At 40.2% G+C, this 22,619-nt stretch overlaps 1 protein-coding gene across 4 annotated transcripts in view; it reads right to left on the bottom strand.

The window, feature by feature from the left end:
• LOC132092598 (serine/threonine-protein kinase MRCK beta-like) overlaps nt 1-22,619 on the bottom strand; it is a 72,702-nt gene that overhangs the window by 4,753 nt on the left and 45,330 nt on the right. For 2 of the 4 annotated variants that reach the window (XM_059498897.1, XM_059498899.1), the window contains exons 6-34: nt 22,108-22,201; nt 21,427-21,627; nt 20,538-20,786; nt 20,182-20,416; nt 18,490-18,609; nt 18,117-18,250; nt 16,738-16,980; nt 15,886-15,996; nt 14,667-14,914; nt 14,183-14,276; nt 13,957-14,081; nt 13,664-13,769; nt 10,735-10,883; nt 10,414-10,511; nt 10,100-10,179; nt 9,276-9,326; nt 7,876-7,959; nt 7,540-7,614; nt 7,304-7,409; nt 6,998-7,134; nt 6,711-6,850; nt 4,250-4,331; nt 3,934-4,150; nt 3,221-3,283; nt 2,542-3,138; nt 2,079-2,176; nt 1,893-1,977; nt 1,196-1,316; nt 994-1,111 (exon numbers count right to left, since the gene is read on the bottom strand). In XM_059498897.1, coding sequence (XP_059354880.1) covers nt 994-1,111; nt 1,196-1,316; nt 1,893-1,977; nt 2,079-2,176; nt 2,542-3,138; nt 3,221-3,283; nt 3,934-4,150; nt 4,250-4,331; nt 6,711-6,850; nt 6,998-7,134; nt 7,304-7,409; nt 7,540-7,614; nt 7,876-7,959; nt 9,276-9,326; nt 10,100-10,179; nt 10,414-10,511; nt 10,735-10,883; nt 13,664-13,769; nt 13,957-14,081; nt 14,183-14,276; nt 14,667-14,914; nt 15,886-15,996; nt 16,738-16,980; nt 18,117-18,250; nt 18,490-18,609; nt 20,182-20,416; nt 20,538-20,786; nt 21,427-21,627; nt 22,108-22,201 — 4,261 coding nt within the window. The remainder of the gene's footprint in view (nt 1-993; nt 1,112-1,195; nt 1,317-1,892; nt 1,978-2,078; nt 2,177-2,541; nt 3,139-3,220; nt 3,284-3,933; nt 4,151-4,249; nt 4,332-6,710; nt 6,851-6,997; nt 7,135-7,303; nt 7,410-7,539; nt 7,615-7,875; nt 7,960-9,275; nt 9,327-10,099; nt 10,180-10,413; nt 10,512-10,734; nt 10,884-13,663; nt 13,770-13,956; nt 14,082-14,182; nt 14,277-14,666; nt 14,915-15,885; nt 15,997-16,737; nt 16,981-18,116; nt 18,251-18,489; nt 18,610-20,181; nt 20,417-20,537; nt 20,787-21,426; nt 21,628-22,107; nt 22,202-22,619) is intronic. The other 2 variants (XM_059498898.1, XM_059498900.1) reach the window with 1 other exon arrangement.

Raw genomic sequence — 22,619 nt, 5'->3', positions numbered from 1 at the left:
TAGGAGTCTACAGGTGACATCACAGACTCTACGTCCATGTTTTTATAGTCTATGGGTCTGAATAAAAAGTGGTTCTTGGATCCCTTTCATAATTATAACAGTGTTTCTCAAATTTGCTCCTGGGGATCCCCTAGCACTGCACATTTGAAACCTTTTACCAATAAAACCCGCTTCAAGTGACTGACTTATTAGTAGTAGGGCTGGGAAAATAAATCGCGAATCGAGAAATGATTCAGCATCGATTCTGAGATTTTCCTAATGCATCCCGATTCTTTCTTGAATCGATTCTGAGCTTCGTTTTGAACAGCAGACTACATGCTTTAGAAACACCCGTACTCTGCTCGTTTCCAAATCATTACACACATTTGAACCTAAAATAATCATTCATAAAATTCAAAAAGGTTGAAGCGAATTACAAAGGTGTTCACAGTGGGCTGTGTTTACATTATCTTGCATCATAAAAGCATTCTAAGATGAAATGAAATAATAACTCAGCCGAACGCACAAGCACTCTTTAGCACTCTTATTCATGAGCATTTGAGTGTGCGGATAAAAACTTGTTTAGAGCGCCATATGCTGTTAAAATCTAAGTTCAGAATCGATTCCAGAGGAATCGCGATGCATTTTGAAAATCTAAGAATCGATCAACGAATCGATTCTGCATCGATTTATCGCCCCAGCCCTAATTAGTAGCAGCTTCGTGACCTTGAATTGGATGTGTCAGATTAGTGAGAAACTGCCAATGTGAGAGTGTGGAGGGAACTCAGGCAGCAGAGTTCAGAGACCTGGGCTCGAGGGCACAATGGTGACACTGGTATTGGCAGGATGGGGATTTCAAAAAATCTTCAGCTGATGGGTCATCCCATTCAGATTTTAAAATGACAACTGTATGTTACCAAGCAAGGGCCCTCTAAGCACCAAGTGTTTTTATACATTTAAATAAACTCAAAATAGCTGAAGCTGATCTCCCAGTGTCCAGCTTTAAGACATTACCAGAGGCAGATCCATGAGGACCTGCTTGCCGTCGCCTGGCCCCATGTGAGCCACGTGGTTGAAGTTGGTTGGGTTGGAGATCAGCTTGGATCTCATTTCAGGATCCCTCAGCATCTCCCTGTTGAAAACAACAATGACACATGGATTAGGAGCAGCATAGGAGTGCGGCAGTGTGAGAGATCTACTCCTGAAGCCACCTGACCTTCTCTGCTGCAGCCGCTCCTCCTCTGGTACTTTAAAAAGGAACTTTCTCTTGCTGCGTGTCCTCACCATCAGCTTCTTGCTGTTGTCTGAGGTCTCAGGGATGGCCAAATCACAGCCATCTGTGGAAACAAGTGTGAATGAGGTTGAGAAAGATGGTTGTGGCTATAAAATGGGTTGTGAAACTATGGCATCCCTGGGTTTTGAGCTCTAAAGCCGTTGTGTCTGAACGTACTGTAGAGCTTGTTGGCAGCAGGCCTAGAGGAGTTGTGACAAATGAGGTCTTTCTATTTTACCAAACAAAAGCATCTTTATCAAGAGGGCAATCTGCCAAAGTGGGCAGGAAGTGAATTGTAAATGGACAACAAAGAGTGGAGCCGTACATTTCATTACCTGGGCTGATCTTATGAAGAGACCCAGTGGTGAATTGTCTCCCAGCGGTGAGAGACAAATCTTGTATATTAACAAATTATTATTTACCACTATGCACTGATTCAGAGTTCTTGTTAATGAACAATTAGTTCTTATTCATTTCTATCTACAGGCTCACATTGAGTTTTTAAACAAATCTTGTAGATGAACAAATTCGCATTTACATCTACACACAGTCTCATTCAGTGTTTTCTGAAAAAATAATGTTGAATGTTGACATTGATTGTTGTTGTTGACTGATTCCCGTGTGTGGGGTGGGATCAGACCTGAGGAGTTGTTTCTGAAGTAGATGAGGTGAGGCTGCTCAGAGCCAAACAGGTTCAGACTGCCCTCCACATTCAGGGGCCGAATCTACAGACAGTTTAAAGTTAGATCAGCTTTTAAATCAATAATACAAACAGTTAAATTCGAAACAGCATTCAGAAACTGTAAAATTAGGATCCTTCACTCACTCCTCTTAATGAGATGGTTTGGACCCATTCTGAGGTGTGGACATCAAACACGTCTACTCCATAATCACTGTACACTGTCAGGTAGTTCGAGTTTGAGCCTGAAAATAATGAATATGGGTTTGAAATCTCATGCTCATGATCAGAACAGAAGGATGCACTGAGCAAGTTGTTCAAGATGCTGTTCTCAAAGGACTGCCTGACTTGTCTCGAAACTGGGTCAGAGGCTGGAATTGTTCACTATTCTGTGTGAAACAACTGGGGCCGATTCCCGAAATAGTGCTAAGAATAAAATTCTTCTAAAGTACCATGTTCTTATTGTCTAACTTAAGTAAAATGAAATAAAAATAAACGAAGAACGAAGAATTAAAATTCAGGAAGGCTGGGAACAAGAAAACAAACTGTTGCTTAGATACTTCCACCAATTATGTTTTACTTCCCACACAAGCACTTTGGAGACACTTACTGCAGGCAAGCGGTGTGGCGGGCCACATCAGCTCCTGCGTTCGAGAGCGCCGTCCCGTCGCGTCCACGTACACTCCCAGCTGACTGAAGCACAGAAGCAGTTCATTGGGCCCCACATCCATAGCGTGCAGCGCGTCCAGAGGCTGCTGGGCCAAAAAGGCTAGTGAGGGGTCTGCCGGGCTCACCAGACTCACCGGTGACGACTCGCCCTGCATGGCCAGCAGAGCGAAGCCTGACGGGTAACCCACGCACAGCCGATCACGAATAATACCCAGCCACTGGGCAATACCAGGTGCCTGCACCTCCCACAGCTTACGGTGATGGGGCTTTACACGTGTGATTTCGTAGCAGATGACCTGCCGCTTCACTCCTGCTAGGAGACACGCTGGGCCACCAGGGCGTAGGGTACCTATGGTCATAGCCTGGCAGCCTTTCGTATCAGCCAACTTGGCCTCGCAATTTACATCCGCACCCTCCAGTGCCGCCCAGGAGTATAAATGGACATGGCGGCTGCGGCCAGAAAGCAGGGCCACCATCTTCTCTTTGGGCATGAGCTCAATCTGGCAGATTTTTTTACAGTCAGCAGCACGAACAATGACTGAAAAAAGGATCATGGGAAATTTATTACAAGTGAAAATAATGGTAAAGAACTAAACCTGTGCTATACAGAGTACTCATACCATCTCTGGTAATCTCGACTACAAACAGGCCATCTTCTGTCCCCAGCGCAATTCGTTCTCGATCTGTAGAGACAAAAGCAGGACAGATACGATTTGTGAATAAAATATTTGTGAATACAACGTGTCCCCTCTTAAAGTGATAGTTCACTTGACAATTGTGTTTTCCTTCATTGTAGGTCCTTTTTTCCAAAACTTCATAAAGCTACTCCCTAAAGTAAAATGGGCTCTGGCTATGATTTTTCATTAAGTGAAAATATGAATGTGGGCTATTATTATTGAAATATTAATACTATAAAAAAGACAATATCACGTTCAAATGCACAAATGTAATAGCATTTGTACCTGAGATGAAAACAAATATGAAAATAGAAATTCAATTGTGAAACTCAATCACTATTTACAGCACAACCTCTGAAAGCAACTCAAATAGTTTTTTACATAAAAGAAAAATAGTATATATATAAAAAAAAAAACCTGTTGACCAAAATATGGGTAATAACGGACAAAAAAAGCAGCTGTTTTGTAAGCTACATTGAGTGCTAAATTAATGTAAACATTATGAAGCAATGCTTGTTGTTCTCCTGAAAATGAAGGAAATTGGATTGATTAGTTTTGACTAATTACATTGAAAGTACACTGATCTATTGACTAACTGATTAGTGGATTGGTAACCTCATAGAATAAGATCACCGGCTCCCTAACACTGTACTCACCTACGATGGCAGCAGAGAGTGTAGTTTTGATGGCAGGCAGGCTGCTGTTGTAGGCCTCGTGCAGGACATGAACCACACGGTTCTTCAGGCGGTTCTTGGCCAGGATGTTCTGCAGGCCCTCTAGGATGCCCACCCACTTCCTCTTCTCCGTCTCACTCTCAGCTAACACCAGCAGAGGCACCGGCCGGATTGGAGAGTTCGAAGCGGATGATGTTACCTGTGCAGTTCAGAGCAAATATTGTTAATTATCAGGATGCACGATTAGCCAAATATAGCATTGAATCATTTAAGGAACAGGACATGTTTTGGAGCGTACCCTAAATATGCAGGGAATGTCTTTACGACTGGCATGGATCACGTCAGATGCCAACACAGAGTTTACAGAGAACTCTTCATCTCTGTGAGGAAATGAAAGAAACAATGTCACAAAATATTGTAGTTGGTTACCCTGTTTGGGTTTTTTTTTTTTTGAGATCATGGAATACTTTATTAACACTACCATTCAAAAGTTTGGGGTAAGTTTGTGCTACAAATGATTGCTCTTTTGTATAAGGGGCTTTCCTATGGAATTACATTTGTTTCAATAATACTGAACGAAACTTTATAAAACTGAACGTAACTTTTTCAGAAACCATCAAAAACATGCCATTACAAAAGAAGAAAAACACTGAAAATGAAAAAAATGAACTCAGTCGCACAAATTTAACATGCTCTTCGAATATGTTTCATTCTTTGTTAATGTTTTTCAAAGATTCGTTTTCGCTAATTATGGATTTTAAATTCATTGCCACAGATTTCGCTTACGGTTCGCAGTTTTTCATTTGGTGTTTTGACACAAACCTCTCGTGGGGGCGGGTTTAACAGTGATCTACTCTGATTGGATAGTGAGCTTTTGATGGACAGGTGCTCTCTGACCGGGAAGTACAGATGCCACCCAGTGGCGCGCATATTGGAAAGCTCTCGCGGTGATTAAATCTGGTCTCTACCGCAAAAAATTCATTAAGTTTAGACATTAATTTTAAGCTCATACACAGGTTGTACCCTGTAAAGAAGTGTATACAAAGATTTGAATATGACATTGATCTTACATGTTCTTTTTGTTCGAGTTCTGAAGAAACTGTACCCTTATTTTGGTCATGTCACTACACTCAGAAACTTTGGGATGATATTGGTGTGTTTGTCAAGTGTAAAATTTTGCCAGGCTTCTCAGTACATATGAAAAACATTATATTTGGGTATTATGACTCTGAGCCCACAAACGAAAATAACAGTTTTGTTATTTATAAAAAAAAATGTCCTAAACAAATTTCACATTCACAAATGCAAATTCTCTGTCTTCTCTGTTTTCCTAAAAGAAATGGAAAACTATATGAATGTAATCTCAGTGTCTAATTAGAAAGCTATAAGGACTGTTCGATTTGCTCTGCCTTTGATCTCCTTGTTTAGATTTTGGCCCTCTTTTTATTCTTTATGTTTTTTTGTTTTTTTTTGTGGTGGATATTATGTGATGTATGTTTATACCTTTGTATGTTTTTGTTCTCTGCATTAATAAAAATACAAAAAAAAAAAGCTCTCGCGGTGATTTGTATCAATACGTCGTGCCTTGTGTTCATAAATATATAAATAATATTTGGCCTTCGATCGTCTCAGTAAAGATGAGCTCTCAGGAGACATGGAGCGGCATCATCTTCCTCCTCCGCTTGTCCTTCATGCAGCTTGAAGTAAGCTTGTGTTACTGAAGTAACCAATAACATCGATACAAGTTTTTCATGTTACAGTGTGCAACAGTTTGTTGCAGGTTATTATTATCATTCAGTAACACAAGCTTACTTCAGGCTGCCTTGAAGGACAAGAGCTCATCTTTACAGACTGAGACGATCGAAGGTCAAATATTATTTACATATTTAGTAATACAAATCACAATCACGAGAGCTTTCCAATATGCGCGTCACTCTCTGGCGCCACTGAGTGGTCAGCACCTGCACCTGTCCATCAAAAGCTCACTATCCAATCAGAGTAGATCACTGTTAAACCCGCCCCCACGAGAGGTTTGTGTCAAAACACCAAACGAAAAACTGCGAACCGTAAGCGAAATCTGTGGCAAAGAATTCAGAATCCACGATTAGCGAAAATTAATCTTTGAAAAACACGAACAAAGAATGAAGCATATTTGAAGTGCATGTTAAATTTGTGCGACTGAGTTCATTTTTTTTTCGTTTTCATTGTTTTTTTCTTCTTTTGTAATGGCATATTTTTGATAGTTTCTGAAAAAGTTACGTTCAGTTTTATAAAGTTTCGTTCATTATTATTGAAACAAATGTAATTCCATACTTTCCTTGCCATTAATGCTTGGATAACCCTTACACTGCACACGTCTGCAGCACATTACTGCTCCAACACGGCCACGCTTTTCAGAAAAGTGAGTTAGCTTAAATACACAGTTTGACCAATTCATACATCATTAACAGCATATCACTCCCGTGATTTAGACTGCATTCACATCAGAAGCGAACTGTTCCAGAGTTCGCATGAACTGTACCTCAGAAAACATTTTTATGCAGACTCGGTATGGTCGCAGGTGCGCACCACAGTTTATAAAACAAACGAACCGAACGCTAACGTCAAATAACCCGGATGCACACCAAAAGTGCTAGTGTGAAAGCCCCCAAAAACATTTTCAGACCCCAAACTTTTGAACTGTACTGTTACAGATTACGACATTAATTGATGACTGTCTAAGTATATATATATGATTTGAGAATGTGACCAATCCTGACCTCAAATCGAGGACCTGACTGGCCATCATACAAGGCTGAGTGGACTTCCCTTCTGGCACCTCATAGAGGAAGAGCTTACAGTCACACACAACAGCATATGCCCTCTGCCAGCCCTTCTTCACTCCTGTGGGCTTCGGGATCTGAAAGTGGAGCAAACCCATGCTGCAATTTAATGTACATTCAGTACAACATTCAGTAGGAAATACAATCAAATTCAATGCAAGGGTACATGTGAGATAAAAAAAACGTGGCAAGAACAGAAACTTGACTTATATTATCATTCTCACCCTGACGAAACCTTTGTACGCTGTGCCAATGCCCCTCTGCACATCAATACCCAGAGGCCTCTTGGCCTGCTCTGGAGGTATGGGGCAAATCTGGGGCGCGTTGTCTTTACAGGACACGTGGCAGATGAAAGAGCATACTAAAAGAGATTCAGCGAAGGAGGGAGAATTACCAAACATTCAAAAATGTGACAAGTGAAACTGGCATTTAAATATTTCATCTTAGATCAAAAGCTCTTTGTCATTTCCCCAAACCACCATTTTGGAGATACCGTCTCTGATCTTAAATATCATTAATACTTAGCTTACCCTCGCAGGCATAACCCTGTCGGGTCTGGCCCACCATCAGGGAGGTACAGTGAGTGCACTGGGTCGGGCTGGAGAAACTCTTAATGCTTAGCTGATGAGCTTTAGGCTGTTGACAAACAAAATATTAACAGTCAGAGGAATGGATGCATGCTGATGTTGAAAAGCCGGTAATAATACGCTGACAGACTTAGGAAGCAGGCTAAAGATAAATCAGACACATCATATGGTGGGTTTACCTTTGGTGCGCTGAGTGTGGGCTGATAGATAGTAGAAGGGGCAGCAGGGGTGGTCGCTTGAGACTTGACTGGCTCCTAAAACATTAATACAACAATTCCATGAATATTCCATATATTTCTAGCAAATAAAACAAAGAAATATGTGTAATACCAAAACATGTATATTTCGGGGCTTATTTTTCTGACAAAAAAAATAAACTTTCAGCATTTAACATTTTTTTTTAAGCTTTTTCCTATCCATTACTATTCAGGAAATGACAAAATCAATGACCAGTGTATCAGAGAGGAAGTCTGAGAGCAGCAGAATGTAACAGGAAGTGTTAGGTGGACACTCACATCCTGTTCTGAAGTCACTGATGGGGAGGAAGTGGGGATGTTCGTCTTCTGAGGTGTGGTGTCCACATCACCGACGGAGCTCGTCTGAGGGAAAGACCACAGTTGGGAAACAGCTCAAAATGTGTATGCATCATTCGCTGGGGGCTATTTTTATGGGCAGCAAAAGTTCAAAAGCTTTAAAAACATACTTTAGTTTCCTCAAAAAGCTACACTAACAGACTCAAGTGACGCAAACATTGTCACAATGGGACGGAGATCACTCATAACTAATAAGTGTTCAGAAGTCATGTGCTTACTCATGAAAGTCATGAGTACAAGGTTTATACCTATTAATAAAATATTATAATACAAATGACAGTGCTGTTTAAAATTATTGTGAAAGCAAACCGTGGTATTTGTATATCGTTACACTCCTAGAGTGTGTGTGATTGTGTGTGTTTGTGTGTGAATAAACAATACATATAGGTTTAAGTCTCTCATCCAAAACATGAGCAAACAGCGTATTTTGGCTTAGCAAACACTAATGAATCCTATGCCATCTATAATTAAACTTAAGATGCATTTGTAAACACAAATGCACCATCCTTGGCTAACATTATCTGCAATTGAGCCCCAAAATTATGCACAAATAATACTTACCAAGCACAATACAATACAATACAAAACATACTGATAACTGTATATCTATGCAACGTGAATGCACAGTGGTATCAAATAAGGGTGAAATTTAAGATGCACAAAGACTGGCAGGTTATGAAAATATATACAAAATGAATTGACATCACTTTTAACTTAATTACTTTCATGTTCAATTAGCTTACAAGGCTTACCATCATCACCTATATTGGTAGGTTATAAATATTAATGAAAAATCCCCCACATTTTAATCAACTTTCATTCATTTTATTTCATTGGATTCATTTTACAGCTGGTTGCCTTAGCCATTCATTCTAAATTATGGATGTTTATTGTCCTAGTGGGCTCTAAGAGTTAACTATTGGCTCAGTGCATTTGCAGACTTGACTAATGGGGGGTAACGTTATTAACATTAGCCGTTTAAGAGGTTAGAAGGCAGTGGGAAGGTGGTTAATACTAACTGCTGGATGCTAATCGTGAGTCTCTAACGTTAAGCACCTACAAATAGACTCAATTGCTTATAGGGTCTGGATGCAATATGGCAGAGGAACACAGTCAGCAGACAAAATAGGTTAGGCTGAATGCAAGTTGTATGGTCAATGTCTGTCCTTAAATGGTGAGTCAAACATGATTAACATATAGTAAGTAACATGAGTGCTGTTTTATTTAGACAAACAAAGCATAAGTTGAACTTTGTCTGCGGGCCGATCACTCCTGCCGAGGTTACATTTCACAGAGGGAGGATCCTTGTTCAGCAAACTTACTTCATCCCAAAATGCAAGCAGAGAAGATGCGGATGAGGAGGAGACGGATTCCTTTTTTTAAGGGAACAAAAATAAGATGACAGGTGACACAGCTTTTGTCTTTATGAACTTTCCCTATAATCCCACGAGTTTCAAAAATACAGCCTGGCTACATCTGTCCACCTGATCACTTACTTCAAGCAGTTTCATTAAACTGAAAGATGGGCATCAGACTTGCAAAACTGTCCAACTGTTCCAACGTAAACTGTGACTGAAAGCTACATAATAACTGTTGCGAGTCGGTGATTTCAGGATGAGGCAGGGCAGGAAGCCTCATATCACACTAGGCTAAGGTTAACATGGGACTTGCTCTTGAGCTCAAAAGCAGCAGGAACTGACTGCTTGATATGTGTTTTTGAACTTGATATAGCATCTGAAATCAAACCTGGAAGCTCCAGACAGGTAAAAGGGGGATAATTAATGGATCTAATTAGAATAGAACTACATGGTTAAGTAGCAACATGGTTTTTATAGAATTCCAATGACTACACCCCAAAAAATGGTGACAAAAACAATTTAAATAACTTTACTTTTCAAATAAAGCCTTTCAGCTATTATCTGTACACAAATCAGAACCAGTATCCACAATCTGCACATAAACACGTGTATGCTCCAATGTTTCCATCTGACTACTACTGACGTCACCTCTTCGTTTAGATAAAGAGTCTTTTAGGTCTCTGGTTTTCTGAGGCCGGAGGACATTAGGATGATGAAATGAATGGAGAGAAGCTTGTTAATGCATGTAACGCAGTAGCAGATGGCCAGATGCTCTCAGAAACACTCACTCTGAACGTCAGGTCATGGGTGAGGGGAGAGGTATTGAAGTACTCAAAGATGGAGTCCTGGAAGTCTGGCAGTTTCAGGCCTGCAGTTGAGTGGAAAAAAAAATAAAAATAATTCAGGCGCAATATGGAATTATAAAAGAACAATTGCCAGCATTTATATAAGGCTCTTTTCAGATGTTCCTTAAAAAGATGAGATAATATGCAATCTCGTGGTTAATGGACACTCAGTAAATCTATCATATAAATTAATATATCATATATATATCATATAAAGTTTCGCATATAAAGGGCAAAGTCATAATCATCATTTTCACCTTTGTCTGATCGTGAGCGGCTCTCCTCCATCTCCTTCTTCATATTCTCGAGCAGTTCTTCCAACTCTTTGTTCTTGGCCTCTGTATCCTTCAGTTTGCTTTAGGCGAGAAAGTCCAAAAAGTTAGACTACCAGAACAATCTGAATCATTTTAATAAATATAGTGTCCTTTTATAATGTGCACATGGGACTGACCACACACAGCGTGTACCAGGCTACCTGCTATTGTGCCCAAAAGTATTCGCTCAGTATATTTAAACAGAAGCAGAGTCTTAGAACAGCAATCTAAAGGTTGCTTATTATAGCAGAATCAAAGACTTACCCCTCGAAAGAGATGTTGGCAGCTTTAACCTTGCGGAGCTCGTCCTGAACCAGTTGCTTGGCACGGATTTCAGCTTCCAAGGCTGACTGCAGCTCCAGACGGGCAGACATGTCCAATTTTTGACTGCGGCGCACCTTCCACAAAGGATCCTGCCAAGGAAAAGTGATGCATGTTTTAAAAAGAAGCTAGAAAAAGCAAAGCAACTTTTGTGATCAATCAGTTTGCTCCATTTTAATTTGAAGCAGTTATTAATTCAAGGTAGATCATATTATGCTTGTTTAGGCACTTCTGTAGTTGTCTGTATAAAATCCCGCCTCGACAGTAGGGTTGCACGATAAATCGCATGCGATATTTAATGCGCATCATTTCAGTAAAGCCAGTTCTTTAATCAGCTGTAAATCTCCATCACCTGTGTGCTTTCACATGGAGCAGCATTTACTACACAATCATATTTCACGCATGCTTTGCGCAGCTTGTCAGTGAACAATGGCTCTGTGTAGTAAATGTGAAAGCGTACAAGTGATGGAGATTTACCGCTGATTACAGAACTGGCTTTACTGACAAGATGCGCATTAAATATTGCAATTTATCGTGCAGCCCTACTCTACAGCGTCAAGAAGCAGTGCAATGATGTACTTATTCAATGTTTTTAAATAATTTTATAAACAAGATGCTCTTCAAAAGCACAGAGAAAGCATCATGCATGGAAAAAAAAGTGCACACCCGACAGACTACATCGCATAACATAGATACAGTAAATCCTCTCTAGCACATGAATTAAATCCTTTAAGATGCATTTCCTATAAATCCGATGGCTCATGAGTTGTGAGGGCTTATCTTAGATCTCCAACAGTTTAATAGCTATTGATCGCAGCTGTCACCAAGGCTTCACTATTTACACATGTGGTGAAAAGACAACATTGGTCTCCATGAGCTATGTGGTGGATTTACCAAAAAGAGGCGGTGCATGGCTGAAGGACAGCTGAACATTGTGGAATGAAAGAAGAGGATTCCATCCATTTCATTTCATTAAACACATGAAGTGACTGCACTCCCACAGCTGATGGGAAGTGAGAGGCTGTGAAGGTTCCTGGCAGAACTCATCAGCTTTACATTTGAGCTGCAGGTATTTTCTAGTGTGGCTCTCAAACAGCCTCACAATTAGACCTAATACTGCAGCACTCACCCTATTGTTCAAGCTTGTCGAGTTAATGACTTCTCAAATGAAAGTTAAGGGTATACACACTTGACCTCCTAAGAACAATGGAAGCAAGCTTATCCGAAATGTTTTTCATGTTATATGAACCATGATCAGCAATGAGGAGAGCTGATGCAGCATTTTCATTCATCTGTTCTTAAAAATTGAAGCTGTAAAAAAATCTGCTAACCTTAATAGTTTTGCAAACCATTCTTAAAGTAACCTGGACAGATGAATGACAGATTGATTGGCCAATAGCCGAGAAACAATCTTGTGCTCCGCCTTCCTTCACTGATTGGAGGTTTGATGAATACACTCACCCGCTTGGTGACCCGAGGTGCCACCATTGACCTCTGGGCTGGCACGCTTACTCCAGGGCCTTGCTGATATAGTAATTAAAGTTTACACAAAGGTATGTATATATATATATATGTGTATATATATATATATGTGTATATATATATATATATATATATATATATATATATATATATATATATATATATATATATATATTAAAACCTCTATATAAAATGTTATAATAAATATACATTTTGGAGACAGTAATTTTTTTATGTTTTTGAAATTCTCTGTATTTGTTCTATATAATATAATACTGTACAGCAATTTAGTCGAGTATAATTACCATTTTTAATTTCCTTTTATATTTTAATATATTTTAACGTCATTTACTCCTGTGATGTGAATTTTCAGCATCATTGCTCCAGTCTTCAGTGTCACATGATCTTTCAGCAATTATTTGAATATACTGATTTGCTGCTCAAGAAACATTTCTACTTATTATCAATGTTAAAACATTTGTGGTGCTTTATTTTTTTTTGTCAAAAATTTTTCATGAATTGACAGTTCAAAAGAACAGCATTTGTTTGAAATAGAAATCTTTTTTTTAAGATCTTACTGACCCTGAACTTTTAAACAGTTGTGTATTTTTAAACCGAACTGCCTATTAATTTGATTCCTTAAGACACATCTGAGGGAGCGGGAAGTAATGTTAAGTCAGATTCCAACAAGAAATGTCTGAATTTTGTTTACAGAAATTATCTTAAAAATTGACAAAACCACAACAAGCCATTTTAATAAATTCAATCTGTAATTTTTTTAAACTCTATGACCAAAACACAGGACGTTTACGGCAGACTTCACCAATAGCCAGAGTCTGTTGACTTCTATTTGTACCATATCCTGTAGCAACCCTGCAATTAAGCCAATTAGTTCAATTTGAGAATTACCGACTTGGACCACATCTTTTGAATGGTGGCTTCAACCCAAACCTTCGGGCCTGTGAATCAATAGTTCTCATCAGTACATCCCACTATGGCAATAACAAAGCACTTTCAAGAGGGAAAGTCACTAATGCCAGTCTCCTACAGTCTTGTCTTCAACCTCCTTAGTAAAGGATATTAAATCAAATGTGACCTCCTACACCTACAACATTAACATGTCACTTCCCTTTAATCAATTTTCATTAGTTTTCTATTTAAAGTAAATCTAATATTACTGTGCTACACCTCAAAGGAGTTAAAGAGAGAACGAGAGAGAGCTTTCCACTGACAAAATTAGAAGTCTCAATCTATCATAACAGATGTCCTATAAATCCCTATAAACTAAAACTGGAGCAGAACAGCAGATCAGCTGTTTAACTGGGAGTTCAGTGGTGGAAGCTTGATTATTCCCTTCTATTCATTTTGACTCAGAGTTAGTGATGTTTACCAGCGTTCTGGATCCCAGACTAGAGCTGCGCAGAGACTCCAACTCTTCCGTCATCTTGGAGGCCAGAGCTTGAAGATAGCCACGTGCATCTTTCTCATCGCTCACCCTACAAAACAAATGTCACCAAACCAAGGCATATATTTTATTGCAACTCAAGATATAATTCACTCAAAAATCATTATGTGTTCCACTAAAGAGAAACGAGATCTTTTATTTTTGGTGAATTATCCCTAATATTTTCATTGGCTACAAAGGAGTCACATACAAGTGAATGTGAGGGAGGGCTTTCTTACCATTGGATGATCTCAGCAATCTGTGCTTCCCAATGCGCTACGCTCTCTTTCTTCGATGCCAGATCCTGGAGCTCGTCCTCCAGCTGCCTGTTCTGAGCCGTCAGCTTGTCCACAAAGTTGCAAAGCTGCAGAGAAGGAGATTTCCGGATCAGTGTCATGGATTGAATATTACTCCAAAAGCTGATACTCAGTGTGGCCTCCTGCAATATGAAATATGGTGTCCTACCCTGTCTGTTTCTGAAGTGAGTTTACGGTTTTCCTCACGTTCACGTTCAAACTTCTCCTTCAGAGCACCCATGGCCTCATCCATCTCAGTTTGCCTGTGGGTACAGAAATTGGTCTGGAATTAGTGATCAATATGAGTATTTTTTATTTTTTTAATTGCTAAAGACAGCTCTAACAATACTGTTTTTTAAATATCATTACAATATAGTTTAGTGTTTTTTTGTATTTTTTCTCAAATAAATGCTGCCTTGATATCCATAAGAGACTTAATGTGTGCAGCATGACTTTAACAATGTATGCAGTATTTATTCTAAAAAAAGATTTACATGCAAATTATTTTCTTATAGATTTAAGCCAATTCTAACAACCTCACTGGGGTTAAATATCAGCCAAATAATCAACCTGGCCAATATATTTGTCTATCACTAGCTGGAATCAAATCTTTTGGTGTCAACCCATAACCTGGACAGGTGAAAGTACAGTACCGCTCTCTCTTGGCCTTTTCCAGTTTGTCTTTGAGGACCAGCAGCTCTTTGTGCAGTGACACCTGTTGACCCTCAGAGTCATGGAGCTCCTTCCTCATGTTCTTCAGCTCTGTAGTGTGGCTGGCATCACGTCTCACCAGCTCCTCCTCATAGAACAGCACCTTCTTATCCAGCTCTGACTTCAGCTTGGTGAGTTCCTGTTGAGTCTCTGAACTGGGACCTGAGGCACGACCCGTTCCCTGCTTGACCTGAGAAAGAAACTATCTGAGTGAGAGACATCCTGAGACAGCAGAGAATTTACATATATTCCGGTAATTAACGGGTTAATTTAATACAATTAAGTTATTTTAATCAATATAGAGCCCTACAACTATATACAAACATAATGGAGAGCACAGAAAGAGGAGTGAGCAAAGAGTCAAAGGAGAGAGTCTTCTTGACTTGCATGCAGCAGGAAAAAACAAAGGAGAAACATCCTGCTAAAAATAATCCTAAAGGATATCCTACACATAAAGGGAGTAAAAAGAAAGACAGGAGGGAAAGCAAGGTGACGCATGAGGTTAACAAAGTGGAAGGCAGTAGAGAGGTAGAAGAAACCCCTGAGGAAGGTAAAGAAAAGCTGAAGGAAGAGGAAAATGAGAATCTCAAAGAACCTGTGAAAAACACGCCATTTTAAAATTGGCTTTTAATGTACACATTGATCATTTGCTGAATAGACATAGACCAAAATTTGGGTTATTTTTTAATTTAAAAAACTGCTTTCCTTATGAGGCTAGAAGGAAATTAGTGGAGAGTACCTTTTCATCTGTATTTGATTGTGGTATGCTCGTATATATATATATATATGCATCTTCATCATTATTAAGTGGGTAACGTGATTAAGTTTTGCTTGTGGTGCAGATTCACGTAATCATTGTATACTTTACAAATCATTGGAATGGACTTCTTTACATTATGGGAGGAAGCTGCATATGTCATGTATATGTTCATTGTTAAGGCACTGTTAGACAAGTTGCCTTCTTATATTTCAAATCTCCCAATTTTAAATATAAATAGTTACTGTACTAGATCTCAATCGTACATTCAGTTAAAACTTCTAAAGGTATCCTCTGAATTTGGAAAATCTGCTTGTTTCTTTTCATGCCCCCTGGGCTTGGAATGATCTGTAAACTTGGCTGAAGTCAGTAGAGAGGCAGTGTATGAATGAGTGACCTCTGACCTTGAGCTTCTCCAGCTCACTCTCCAGCTGTTTAGAGTAGATTTCACTGTGCTCTCTGAGCTTGCGCTCCTTAGAGGCTTCGGCACATGCATCCTCCAGCTGAGACTCCAGCTATTACACACACACACACACACACACACACACACACACACACAAGAAAAACAATCAATATGGGGGGGGGGGGGGGGGCTAGGATTTGTATCGACATTCTCATAAACCCTTCAAACTTGACCTAATTTCAACTGCACACACCCCTTGAAATGCCATGTCTCTGAGCACTAAAAAGATCCTGACATCAAGAACAACAATTTAGTTCGCCCCAAGACACTTCCGCCTTGTGCATGGGAGAGAAAGAAAAGAAGCATAAGAGAGAAGAGTGTATAAATAGGGGAGGGTCTCAATCGAGCTGAAGTCAGCACTGCGGTCAGTGTCGCTCATCTGGCTCGAGTTAGTCACTGAGGTCCAGAGGAGGTCATGGGGTCCATGAGTCCGGAGGGGGCGGGACTGGGTGTGAAGACATTCCTGCTGTCGTCTAGGGAGGTTTGGAGCTGTTGAGCCTGTCTCTCTCTGGAGCGTGACTGATGAACTTCAAAAATGTAACACATTCCATGGCCTTGTTTTCATCTGACTTTGTCCTCCGTCAGCCTCGGGGGGGGGGTTAACATGATGATGCTGAGTAATAAGCACTGCACGGCACAGGTTCAGAATACCAGGATGACACATGCAGCATGAATACGTCTTCCTGATTGAAAGCCCCTGACAATTCATCTCCATTTACTTTAAAAACAGATCCAAAACAGCCATAACATTACAAGACGGGGCCGTGTGACACCCTTCAATCATCCTGCTCACCTCTTTGCGGGCCTTCTCGGTTTTGCGGATGTCCTGGCGCATGGCGTCGATCTTTTGCATCACCACCTCCATCTCCTCCTCCTTGTCCCGCAGCTGCCTCGACAGACGCTGTTTCTGTGAGCGCAGCTCGGCCATGCGCTCGTTCAGCTCCGAAAACTCCTGCATGGCCAGCTTCCTCTGCTGGTGGGCGTCCTTTAGCTCCTTGGTCTGAGACTTCAGGCGATCCAGAGACTCCGCCAGTTGCTGGAAAGAGAGAGCAAGAGAAATGGATGAACTGGGATGGAGGGATGAGATCAGAACACCAGAAGATGTGAAAACGATCACACTGAAAGATTGTGCGAGAGAGGAGCAGTGGAAGGAGAGAACGAGAAAAGAGCAGCTGCGCCTGGAGAGAAAGGACTGAAAAGAGGCTGAGTGAGAAATAGAAATCATCAAGAGGATTGGGAGTTGTGCGCCGGAACGCACGCTCGTAAGGAGAAACGAATACAGCAAATCTTACAGGAAGTATTTTTGACTGAAAACAGGCTGCCACGGAGAGCTTCGGCGTACTTCGGGTACAAGCCAACCCAGGGCTCTGGGTCAACAGTCAAGTGAAACGGCTCAACAGACTCGATTAGCTAAAAATGTGAAACGTGGTGAGAATCTTGACCTGCCCTGTGTGAGGGGGTGATGACATTAATCTTGATGAAGCAGGCCAGTGTTAATGAACTTCCTTAAGAGGACATGTAATCTTCAGCACGAGGACAGGAGAACTGTTCTTTGCCAATTATGTCTGCAGTCATGTAATCGGTTACAGCATGTAATCTGTTTCATGCACAGTATATGGTAAACTCATTCTTAAGGAGTTCAAGTGGATTTTTACATCTCAGTATCGTTGCACAGCAGAGTTGAGAACTGAGATCCTGTTCTTATTCTAAACAGCTTCAGTTTTTTTTATAATCATTGATTTTAATTAATTAAAACCATACAGCACGTTCTTTTTAGTGACTCAAACAAATAAAAGTTTTTTTACATTTAAGACAAACTGCAGGTTGCAGCAGATATTTTCTTTCTTATGGTGACCTACACCTGAGAGTAGCAGATTACTGACAAAGACAAAACATGGGGTACATATCTATTAGTTATAAATTGGATTTTAAAAGGGTGTATACATTTTCAAAATGTTTGTTTCGCAACATACAAAAAGAATCGTTATAATGGAACTGTTAGAGCTCGTTAAAATCGTAAAGACAACCAGACAGGCCTTTTGGTTGTCATCCAGGAAGGAATCCGAACAAATATTTATGGGGCTGAATTTGTGGGCATAATTTCTCTTATTACAAGAAAGCAGTTCTTGCATACAGGAATGACTGGTAATTCAGCTCTCCAGTCACCCATACCTTATGGATATCCTCTTTCTCCAGCTTTAGAGCTTTAACTTGCTTGTCCAGTGCCTTTAGTTTGGAGGAGGAACTTTCAAAGTCCTGTCGAAGAGTCACTGCCTCCTCGAGCTGGTTCTCCAGCCTATCAGAGTCTGGGGAGGGGAAGTCACTCAGAGTTAGCTTGAATGTTACTGATTATCTGACACAAATGTCCAGCCAAATAAGCAAATTCTGATACGAGGAAGTGGTGTTGACTTGCAAACTTGACACAAAGACTTATGAGTGACCAAAGTTAATCTATAACATATGCGTGTATGTAGTGCTTTGACATGACTCATAACAGACTTTATCATATCATATATCCATTAGCAAAGATTGGGAGACCCATTACCTGCCAGTTTCTTTTTTAGCCGATCGATTTCCTCATTGAGTTTTTTAATCTCTCTATCACGACCAAGTGTGCCGGCCCCACGCCCAGAGCCATAGAGGGACTGAACAGCCTGAGTGGATTCTAGAAAATCATGTGTGGAACAAACAATCAGTATATACTCAGAATACATTTCACTGATGGATATACAAAAAATAATAAGAACTGCTAACACTAAATAAATTATATAACAATGGCTTAAAGTGATAATTCACCCAAAAATTTAAATTCTGCCATCTAGTGTTGTCATGATACTGGAATTTCTCACTTCGATTCAATACCTTGAAAAATATCGATATTCGGTACCATTTTCGATACCACAGAGAAAAAACTGCCACAATATTAAGTATATATATATGGCACAGCTTTTTAAATACCTGAAACAAACTCTTAACATCAGTCAGTCAAGCATTATAATATGATATCTGGATAATCAAGTATTATTTAATGATAGAACTTTAGTAATTATAATTAAAACTTGGTAACCATGTATGAATGCATAGACATTTTAACTGAATTTACGACTGATGGTGGTGCTTTGTTGATCATTCAGTGTTTCTGTAAAAAAGGGAAAAACTAACAATAACACTGATAAGATGATAATAATAATCATAATAATAATACAAATTCTACTTCTAAGAACAGTAATGGATTCATGAATATTAATCAGGTTGTCTGCGTTCGGTCAAACTGATTTGCTCAGTAGGTGAGCACCAGCCAATGAGATTCCGTTATTGATAACCTCCGTTATTTTTACAGGAAAACATGGAAAATACAACAAAGAATACGTACATGTAGTGCGTCAATTCTGCATGCATGTAAGACTTGCTCACTCGCTCTCTCACACGCCTGCACACTAGAGCTCACGGTACGTCAAACACAAGTGCACTGCGTGTCCATTGAGAACTGCTTTGTTCTTTATCAACCAAAGCTGGTTGCGGGGGTGCCCCCATCTTTCTATTCACTTTTGCTGTTTAACCAGCGGGAATGAGACGACACAGGCACTGCGGTCACGTGTGGTTTTTGTCAACACGCCTTTGAAGAGAAGTGAACGTGACAGCTCGGCTAGTATCGGTGTATCAATACTTAGAGAAATTAGTATTGGTACCGTTCAGATATTTTAGTATTGATACTTATCGAAATATCGATATTTTTGACAACACTACTGCCATCATTTACTCACCCTTGTGTGCTTTCAAATCCATAAGACTTTTGTTCATTTTTGAACAACACAAATAGAGATATTTGAATGAAACCTGAGAGGTTTATATGTTGCTACATTGAAAGCCAACTTCACCAAAAAAAATTTGCTTCAAAAAGTTCATAAAGAGATTGCAAAAGTAATTCATATGAATCAAACGAATTAATCCAATGTTTATGAAGAGACACCTTCACTTTATATGAGGAACAGATAATTTAGGCTTTTATTCACATGTGCTCAGTTCATATGGAATACATTTACAGTGTCTTTTTAACGTTTTGGTGGAATAGACGTACAATGGTGGGACAAAATTTAAAAACATCTTAATTTGTGTTTCAAATGTGAACAAAAGTTTTCTGGGTTTGAATTACATAATTGATGACAATTTAAATTTTTGGTTGAACCAATGCTTTAAATGCTTTCTTAAGATATCAGGTGGAGTTTATGATTATTACCCTGCAGCTTGCGGTTGAGCTCCTGTTTCTCCTGCTCCAGACAGCGAATCCTCTTCTCAAAGGCTTCCACCGGCAGACCCCCATCCTGGAGATCCTCCCCAGCACCTCCATCCGCCAGGGCCACCCCCCTCACGCTGCCACAGTCTGAGAAACAGCTCTCCGTGGTGTAGGTGAAGCCCACGAAGGGCAAGTGCTGCCCGGTGAAACCCGTGTGAGATACTGGGGGAGCGATGTCCTGTAGAGGAAAACGGAAGAAGTCAGAGGTCAAATACAAACAAGAGGGCACTCTAGTATAATCAAGGTTTAAGACTAAAAAAATTACTTCAATGATAAAAGCATTTCAGAGTTAAACCAACCGGGTTTTTTAGCACATCATCGTCTACATCAAAGTTGGAGGTGTCTGAGGGTGAGCTGACGTCAGGGATGTACGGTGCCTCTGTGTTGCGAATGTTCCCCCAGTCAATGCCGGAGAAGAAGGGGTGCTCCTTGAACTCCTCGATGCCGTGCTGACCCAACCGACGCTCTCTACTGCAGATCAGCCGCTGGATCAGATCTTTCGCCTCCTCGGAAACATCTGTGATGTGAGAGGGGAACTGGAACCGCTCCTAAATAGTGCAAATTAGACCAGTTTACTTTAAACATCAATATTTCCAGATTTTCCACCCTAAACCACTACTCAGGGCTGATCAAATTAGGGCAGTTGTGATTTTATGAACCATGTTATGAGTCCCAAAGGAGCCGGGATGTTATTTGTCATGATAATTACCTTAGGCTTTATTTTTACTGGTTATAAATAAACATTTTCAATGGATTCACTGTGGGTTCGTCAACGGTTTTGTATAAATGGACTTCATCTTGCTGGAGTTTAGTGCTGTTTCTAAATCATGTTACCAGGTGTCCGTTAGATCACAACACTGGAGTAAAGCACTATAAAAAAAATGGTACTTCACATGCACAGTAACTGAAAATTAAAACCGTTACAAGAAAAGGCTCAATAAACGATCACACAGATATAATACACTACGCATCAATATCTCTGTGCTTTGAACTTTTCTATATGCACTGTGACTCAACACACAGAGGTATGGAAATTCTACACTGATAAAAAAATAATAATAAAAAAAAAATACCTGCGCTGGTATCAGATCGGTATCGGCCGATAATCAGAATTTTTGGTATCGGATCAGTTCTGAAAAAATGGTATCGGTGCATCCCTACGAAAAACACAATGATGAAGCAACTCACCTCGTGGTTCATGATCTTCCCATAGGTCTCCACCAAGGATTCAGCGTAGAAGGGCGTCTCACCGTAGAGCATCTCATACATGCAGACGCCAAGAGACCACCAGTCACACTCCGGCCCGTACTTCCCCATGCCGTCCTCCATGGCCTGCAGGATCTCAGGGGAGATGTAGTCCGGGGTGCCCACAGCCACTGATGACTGGACCTGCACAGGGGATGACAGGAAGTGATGTCACAAACTAGGATGAATAGGTCTTCAAATTAGTCTTCCAACTTTTTGGATTCAAATTAGACGTCCCTTTTAAGACTAGTCTACAGCACATATGCAGCTGAAAAACTAAAGCCTCGCTTTTCCCTTCTACATGCTGCTGGCAAATAGGAGACACGGACACGGACACACACACGGACACACACACAGCAGTAGATAAAAGCTGTTTTGGCCTCGGTCTTGTTATCAGTGTGCTATGGTGACTCTGTGAGACAGAGGGGTGGGCAGTGATGGGCTTTCTAATTAGCCCTCCCCTTCTACACCAGCAGTGCCAAAAGCAGCTCTATTAATGTCAGGAGCAGAGAGAGAAGAGAGGGCATGGGCAGTGCTTTCACCCAACAGATGGAAACCACCCTGTAAGGATGACAAATGGACTCTGGTTTTAGATCGAAGTTGAGCTCTTCATCACATACTCACCGTGCCATCTTGCATCATCTTCAGGCAGGAGCCGAAGTCAGCCAGACGGATGTGACCGTTCATGTCCAGTAGCACGTTGTCTGGTTTTATGTCCCTGTGAGGACAGGAAGTACAACATTTAAGCATGAAATAACTCAAGAGGGGATTTACAAGGCAGTGGTTCTTATCCAGTTCTGCTGCAGGAGTTTAGGATTTTATAATGGACATAAAATGATCAGTGACCAAAATCCAAATGGTTTAGCACATGAAAATGTCAGCAAAAATTTAAGCAAAAAATTAACTGCACTGGCCCTTTAATATGTACAATTATTAACCTTGCTTATAATGACCAGGAAAATCTAAAGTTTTGGTTTCTAAATGTCTCTTGAATTTCAGTGGTTTCAATATTCTCAGTAGTTGCACAAATGCAATGTGGACAGCGAAAACCGTGCTTATCTTCATTGCATGTTAACTTGTATTTAATGAAGTCTAGGTTGTGTAATTTTTCTTCTAATCTAAACCATCTGTAGTTT

The sequence above is a fragment of the Carassius carassius genome, chromosome 18, assembly GCF_963082965.1.
Source record: "Carassius carassius chromosome 18, fCarCar2.1, whole genome shotgun sequence".
Lineage (NCBI taxonomy): Eukaryota > Metazoa > Chordata > Actinopteri > Cypriniformes > Cyprinidae > Carassius > Carassius carassius.
Note: the sequence above shows the minus strand (reverse complement) of the source record. Positions and strands in the feature narration are given on the sequence as shown.